Genomic DNA, 7,724 nt, shown 5'->3' with positions numbered 1-7,724 from the left:
ATATATATATTAGCTGGCCGTGGTGACATGTGCTTCTAATTCCAGCTACCTGGGAGGCTGAGGTGGGAGGATCACTTGAGCCCAAGAGGCAAAGGTGAGCCAGGATCGCGCCACTGCACTCCACCCTGGACAACAGAGGGAGACTCTGTCTCAAAAAAAAAAATTGATATATCTGTCTAAATGTGGTAAAAACCACAAACATAAACTGATTTTCAAAGGTTTAAATACATTTATGGATGAGAGGTTTATTTCTTCAAGGTTGGATAATGGGAGGAAAACCTGGCCCTTCCTCCACATCCGCCCTGGCATCTTTGGGGCAAACACTGGACTCTGGCTTGGCAATTCCTTGGTTTCAGCAGTTCTGCCCATGTTTCTTCTCTCCCCTACTCTTTCAAAGCTCCCTAGAGATGGGCTACTTCTCCCAACATGGCTCTACAATACTTAGCTTATTACAGCTTTTCTTACAGGCTCCCAACTGATCCTAGAGTCTCAAGGTTGGAATGGAATTTCAAGATAACCTAACCCTGAATTTCCTCTATGACTGCCCAGATAGTTGTCCATGTTCCACTCCCCCATCTGTAGTAGCAAGAGCCCGTTACCTTCTCAGAGAAGACTGTGCTGTGGAAAACTTGCCTGCTAGAAAGTTCTTCATGACTTTGATCTGAAATGCTTGGGGAATGAAGTTGAATCACTTCTGTTCCCCAGCACTACACCTCTCTACTCAGAAAATGGGCCCACTGTGGTTTACAGTCAAAGACTTTTTTAGAAAATTACAGTTGATCATGGATGTCTGTGCCACATCATATTGGAGAAGTCTGAAGTCTCAAGGAAGAGGATGTCATTGTGCTGCCCACTGTGCACATTGGAGCTGTAAGGCAGGGCTAGGCTCTGCAGATTTGCCCACATGCTCGGTGTGCAGTGGTTTGAGGCTCCAGATGGGTCCAGAGAGCTTTGCAGAGGCAGCCAGCCCCTTTGGAAACCACCCTCCCATCTGTTGGCTTATCTGTTCCTTCAGTCAGCATTTGCCAAGCATCTCAGGTAAAGGTGTGGAGGGGGAGCAGCCCACGGTATCACAGGAGAGACAAAGCCTCCAGGTCCTCGAAGAAGTTAGAGCATCTGAGCAGGTGTGGGATAGCAAGGGCTTCGGAGTCAGCTCTGGACTGAGGGCAAATGTTTCATACCTCCCTGTCTTTCGATGTTGTCATAAAGGTCAACTGAGATTGCGTAAATGAATTATTATTATTGTTTGTTTATTTATTTGTTTGTTTATTTATTTATTTATTTTGAGATGGAGTCTCACTCTGTTACTCAGGCTGGAGTGCAATGACACAATCTCGGCTCACTGCAACTTCCACCTCCCCAGTTCAAGTGATTCTCCTGCCTCAGCCTCCTGAGTAACTGGGATTACAAGCGCCCACCACCATGTCCGGCTAATTTTTTTGTATTTTTAGTAGAGACGGGGTTTCGCCGTGTTGGCCAGGCTGGTCTAGAACTCCTGACCTCAGGTGATCCACCCACCTCGGCCTCCCAAAGTGCTGGGATTACAGGCGTGAGCCTCCGCACCTGGCCATAAATAAATCATTTAACACAGTATCTGCCAAAGAGTAAGTTCTCAGAAGAGGAAGAGCCTCCTTCTGCCAGGGGGATCATGGAGGCAGCCTCTGAGTTGGGTGTCAAAGCTTTAGCTCCTCCCCACGGTGTCTTCCATCAACCTTTCTCCCTCCAGCATGAGAAGATCCTTCAGTAGACACAGTAAATGCTTACCCTTAAGGCGGATAAGAGATGCCCACAGGAGGAGGAGCTGAGTAAGGTAGCTCTTTGCCTAGTCGGCTGCCTCAGTCTCCCCTGGGCAGCTGGGGGCAGCAGCCTCATTCACTTCCTTGGTGTTGTGCTTGGCCAGAGTGGAACGGGCTCAGCTGGGCTGGAAAGCCCTGCGGCCAGTCTGCTGCTTCGCCAACAGAGCCACAGTGCTGGTGTCACCAAGGCCTAGGCCAGACTTCTGCTCGACACTGGATTTGGACTGAGTATGGCCTTGCATTCTCCCAGAGGGCTCCTGCCAAGGGGCTGTTTTGAAGTCAGGTGGGTGTACATGACAGATTTTGTTCTTCCCACAGATCATCGAAAAACAAGCAGGGCACAGTCGGAGTAGGGTGTTTCGAGAGGTGGAGACGCTGTATCAGTGTCAGGGAAACAAGTGAGTATCATGTGATTCTCGCTGCTTCTCTGGGGGGACGCTTGGCCACAGAAGAGGAGGCTATTTCTTACTATCTCCTGACCCCAGCATTTAGCTCTCACTCCTGTCCCCACAAGGCAGGTACCTCCTTCCACCTTTCAGTATTAGGGAGAGAAAGGAAAAGCAGCAGTAACAGCAAAGGAGCTATTGTGTCTTCTGAAATACTGTAAATATCAGCAGTTCGGGCAAGTTAGAAGAATAAACCATCTGAATCAGTGGTTGTTGGGGGGAAATGGGGTTTTATTTCTTTTGGTACCTGTGGAAACTAGGTTGACTGAGTGTTGCCTGGTAGAAATCTTTAAGGACTTGCCCTTAATGCCAAGATGAGGAGAACTGTTAAGAATATTTGCTGCTGTTTCTGCTCCTAGAATATTTACATATGTGCAGATACCACTAAGATTCTGGAACCTTGTCTAGCACTCCTTCTAGATAGCTGGGTCCAGGTCATCTCTAGCCTCAGTTCATTCTGCCCACCACCAGCTCCAAATGAGCAGCTCTCCCAGCGTGGTTTTAAATCAGGATCACCTCTAAGACTCCACTTCCCCCTCTCTCCCTCCATGGCAGGGTCAGCAGGGAGCCAGTGGCCTGGTATTGATGGCTTTGTCATTAAGCTTCGAGGATGGGGGCTGCTGTTGATTTAACTCCAGGCACTGCCTCCACAATCTTCTTTCAAATGAGGCCATTTTGCCCATCTTATTTGGACGCCTTCACACTAGTAAAAGCCTGGTATCTCCCAAAGTAGTCAGCATTTTTTTTATGAGGGACAGATTTTTATTTTCAGCCCTGCAGCTTCTTAGTTCAGCATTAGAGACTCTACTTGGTTTATTTTATTCTTTAAAAGAAAAAAAGCCCCCAACACCTCCAATATCCAGGCTGGTGGCTTCCCTACTGAGTTACAAGACGACCTTGTTGGCGGAGCACTGAAATACTCAGGCAGACAGAGAGTGCTCACCGGGGAAGGCCACAAGTGCTACGGTGGCCAGGAACGCGGCCGTTTCATTAAGCAGCGCTTAGCAGTTAGGGTCTAGCGGTGCCCACGTTAGGCCCCAAGTCTATTTGACAGATGTTTCCATTTTCTCCAGGCAATGTAAATACTGCCCCGTGATTTATGGGCAAGAGGGAGGGCAAGTAATTATTTGCTGCTTGCCTCCAGGACACACACCTACTATTCAGTGTTATTAGCCGCAATTGCTTCCAGTCTGCTGCAGATTTTATTCAGTTTAATGTGACCGGGACTTTTTTATAACTCTACCTAGTGGGTTTTAGGGCTGGGGTTTGACAGCACAGACTTGGCGAAAACACCAGAGACTAAACATTATGGAAAGATAAGGTGACCTGAATCTTGCTAACACCATTGGCTGCTTCCACACACGGGTCTTTAATAAGCATTCTGATTTCAAGTTGATTTCTGCCCCACTGCCAGGTGTTGTATATTTTTTTCATTGTATATTTGTAAGTAGACTTTAATATATAATACCATTTCCCCCCTTTTCCCTCTCCTCCTATTTTCCCTATTTAAGGAACATTTTGGAGCTGATTGAGTTCTTTGAAGATGACACAAGGTTTTACTTGGTCTTTGAGAAATTGCAAGGAGGTACTTACCGTTGAGTATGTGTGTGGACTTCTGATTAAGACCCAGGGTGGTGATCATCCATCATGAATCCCAGAGACTTCCAAAACGAGTCAAGCTAATAAAAAGGATGAAGGACTTAAAAACTGCCCTTGATTTGGGAGAAGGGAGGCCGGAGGGAAGGATGATAATTAGCATTTTGCAGAGCTTAGAATGTCACCTGTGTGGGTATTTTATAAATGCCTTTTCATTATAATAGGAGTCATATATAGATACACTTAGTCATCGATTTGTCAATCCCATTTTGACATGTTCACTATTTAAGTACATTAATTATGGGGTGGAAGCTCTCAAATACATTGTGAAGTCTAGAAAGGCTAAAACAGAGGAGAGGAAGGTCCTATTGTTTGGGACACAGAGCCAGGATAGAGGGGAAGCCTGAGAATGTGCCATCCTTCAGATGGAAAGATGCCATCACCCACACACACAATCACTGGGGTGTATACTTAAGTTGCTTTTCTGACATAGTGAGGTGGGACAGAGAAGCCCTTTCCCTTCCCAGCACTCCCCCAATCTTGGGGCACACTTGCAAGGATGTCTGGAGCTGCATGGAGGGCCACATGGAGGGGCTTGGTGGGTGAGGGAGCGTGCTTTAGAAACCAACACAACTATGGCTTAACTCTCGCTCCATCACTCACTGGCCATGTGATCCTGGGCAAGTCACTTAACCTTTTCCAAACAATATCCCCTTCTATAAAATAGAGATATTGATAGCACCTACCTCACTGGGTTGCTGTGAATAGTAAATGAGATAATTCATGTGAAATGCTTAGCACAGTGTCTGGTAGGTACCAAGGGCCCAATAAATGTTGGCTGCTAATATTATTAAAACAATTTGGTATGCTGGAGGCTGTCTTAGAAGTATGTAGAGTAGACCAGGTGCAGTGGCTCACACCTATAATCCCAGCACCTTGGGATGCCAAGGCGGGCAGATCACTTGAGGTCAGGAGTCCAAGACCAGCCTGGCCAACATGGTGAAACCCATCTCTACTAAAAATACAAAAATTAGCTGGGCGTGCTGGCGCATGCCTATAATCCCAGCTACTCAGGAGGCTGAGGCAGGAGAATCGCTTGAACCTGGGAGGCAGAGGTTGCAGTGAGCCGAGATCACACCACTGCACTCCAACCTGGGCAACAGAGCGAGACTCCGTCTCAAAAAAAAGAAAAAGAATGTAGAGCATTACTCTCTGCTTTTCCTTTTAGCAGATTTGAAAACGAGGCTCACTAGAGCAGAGCAAGCTAGGACCTAGTCAGGAGCCGGTTTTCTGGGAATGTTCCCTACCATATTGGGATCCGTTGTTTAATCTGGCAAATGAACAGTCTTTGGCAGTTCTTCCCCTTCTCTCATGCTCTCCCCATCCCCCCCAAAAAACAGTAGACGTGTGCCATTTTTAGGACACAGATAATACCTGCAGCCCAGAAATACTGGCTTCTAGTAGTAAACGTAGACCACATGAAACCAAGCCACATGTTCCTGCCTGTGTCTGCCCCTGCACCACCCAACAACACATGACCGACTGTTAAGTACATGTTTGAAATGCTCCATGCAGATGGGATCCTCCGTTGCCATATCAGTAAACTTAATGCAGCTTATTGAGGCCAGACCCAGACTGGACAGTGTGGTTGGCTCAAGAGAGTCCATCCCTGCAGCAGTCAGACCACAAGTCCTGCTGGGGCATGTCCGCACAGACTCTGAAGCCTAACTGCCCTGGGCCCAAGTCCTGGTGTCACCCCTTACTGATGCGTAATCTTGGGCAAGTTCCTCGACCGTTTTTCTTTTTGGCTTCAGGATCCCCCTCTGTAAAACGAGGATAAGTATACTACCCATTTTGTCCAACTGTGGTGAGAATAAGACAGTTTATTTCAAGAGTATTCCATAGCACATGGCACTAGTCACTACTCAGTAAATGTTAGCCATTGCCAGCAAAACAATGATAAATGAGAACACTCAGGAGGAAAACCCATTTTTCCCCCTTTTCCCAGGCCTTTACATGTCTGGCAAGGGTGTGGCATTTCCATTTGAAAGTTTGTGCTCTTGTTTGGATCAGAGATCAGATGCAGGGGAGAAAATGTTGCTACAGAAAATGTTGGAACATCAGTTCCAAGTGCCTTCAGTTTTATTCCTTTTGATTGCAGAAGCCAAATCAGCCCCAGCGTTGTTAGTATTTTTTGGCTCTATTTATAGTTGTTCTGTCTCACTTCTGAGCTCCTCATAGACAGGTACAGAAGAGAGCAGTCCAGTTTTGTTTAACAGACATACAAGCTGGTACCTCCTCTGTGCCAGGCCCCACACTTGAAGCTGGACAGGTAGTGATGAATAAGCGATGAATCCCCATGTCCCCACCCCAAGTTTTCCAAACTTGGGAAAACTTGGCCTCTAAGAAGTTATACAGCCAGGTGCGGTGGCTCACACCTGTAGTCCCAGCAGTTTGGGAGGATGAGGCAGGCAAATCACTTGGTCAGGAGTTCGAGAGTGAGCAGAGATTGCACCACTGCACTCCAGCCTGGGTGACAGAGCGAGACTTCGTCTCAAAAACAAAAAAAGAAGTTATACTTACTAGAGCCCAAAAAGGCATTCTTCTGTGTCCCCTCTGCTCCCCAGGTTCCATCTTAGCCCACATCCAGAAGCAAAAGCACTTCAATGAGCGAGAAGCCAGCCGAGTGGTGCGGGATGTTGCTGCTGCCCTTGACTTCCTGCATACCAAAGGTGAACCCAGCCTTTGCCTTGGTGGGTGGGTTGGGCTGGCCAGCCTCTGGGTACCAAGGGAGGTGGTAGGCCAGGCAGAGGGCTGGTGCAGGAGATGGTGTGGCTGGAAGGCAGCTTGAGGTTTGAACATGCTCACCCATGGGAGTTGGGGAAGAAACAGTCCAAGATGGCTCCGAGGCTTATGCTGCGAACGGTGGGTGGGTGGTGGAGCTGCTGAGCAGCATAGGGATACAGAAGAAAGAGCAGGGAGGAGAAAGAATAAATTTCACATTGAACAGGGTATGTATGACTGTGTGTGGATGATGTTTCTTTTCTTAGATTCTTATCGTGTGAGGAATATAAAGCTCATACACAATATGACCTTCTTAATGTGAATATCTTGGTGTTATTCTTTCTAGTCTTTTAAAATACATCACCTCTGTCTCTTTTCAAAATTGGCACGATAGGATATACATAGTTTAATATATCTTGTTCACAGTAAATGAAAAATATATTTTTCTTTTTCCTTTTTTTTCTTTTTTAGACAAGGTCTCAGTCTGTCACCTAGGCTGGAGTGCAGTGGCACCTTCAGGGCTCACTGCAGCCCCAAACTCCCTGGGCTCCAGTAATCCTCCCACCTCAGCCTCCCAAGTATCTGGGACTACAGGTGTGTGCCACCACGACCAGCTAATTTTTGTATTTTTTTGTAGAGATGGAGTTTCCCTATGTTGCCCAGGCTGGTCTCAAACTCCTGGGCTTAAGCGATCCTCCTGCCTCAACCTCCCAAATTGCTGGGATTACAGGCGTGAGTCACGGTGCCTATCTTATACTTTTCTATTAACATGTACATTTGAGGTGTCTGTTGAAGAGCACATTGGTAACTCACAGGTTACTAGATTTGATTTACACTTCAGGTTACAGTCCCTTTCCTATGACTGATTATTTAGGAACTTTTGTAGTGATTTAAATCTTTCCACACATTGTTTTTACATTTCCATAAATCTGTTTGACTATTCCATACTTTTTTTTAAATTTTGCCTAACAGCAGTACCCTGGAAAAAATGAATTCTGGTTTTACGTGTCTTCTAGCTATGTGTTCTATCAGTAATAATGCCTACCCTATGGTGAGAATTTGAGATAATAGCATCATAGACTGTAGTTAACACTGTATAGCA

At 46.5% G+C, this 7,724-nt stretch overlaps 1 protein-coding gene across 4 annotated transcripts in view; it reads left to right on the top strand.

Annotated features, from left to right (window-relative positions):
- Positions 1 to 7,724, top strand: part of MKNK1 (MAP kinase interacting serine/threonine kinase 1) — a 46,652-nt gene that overhangs the window by 25,449 nt on the left and 13,479 nt on the right. For 2 of the 4 annotated variants that reach the window (XM_011946896.1, XM_011946889.1), the window contains exons 5-8: positions 2,115 to 2,194; positions 3,754 to 3,827; positions 6,466 to 6,570; positions 7,094 to 7,216. In XM_011946896.1, the coding sequence (XP_011802286.1) occupies positions 2,115 to 2,194; positions 3,754 to 3,827; positions 6,466 to 6,570; positions 7,094 to 7,216 (382 nt within the window). The remainder of the gene's footprint in view (positions 1 to 2,114; positions 2,195 to 3,753; positions 3,828 to 6,465; positions 6,571 to 7,093; positions 7,217 to 7,724) is intronic. The other 2 variants (XM_011946911.1, XM_011946903.1) reach the window with 1 other exon arrangement.

Source organism: Colobus angolensis, unplaced genomic scaffold (genome assembly GCF_000951035.1).
Source record: "Colobus angolensis palliatus isolate OR3802 unplaced genomic scaffold, Cang.pa_1.0 Scaffold106, whole genome shotgun sequence".
Lineage (NCBI taxonomy): Eukaryota > Metazoa > Chordata > Mammalia > Primates > Cercopithecidae > Colobus > Colobus angolensis.
This window is presented reverse-complemented; position numbering and strand designations above follow the sequence as displayed.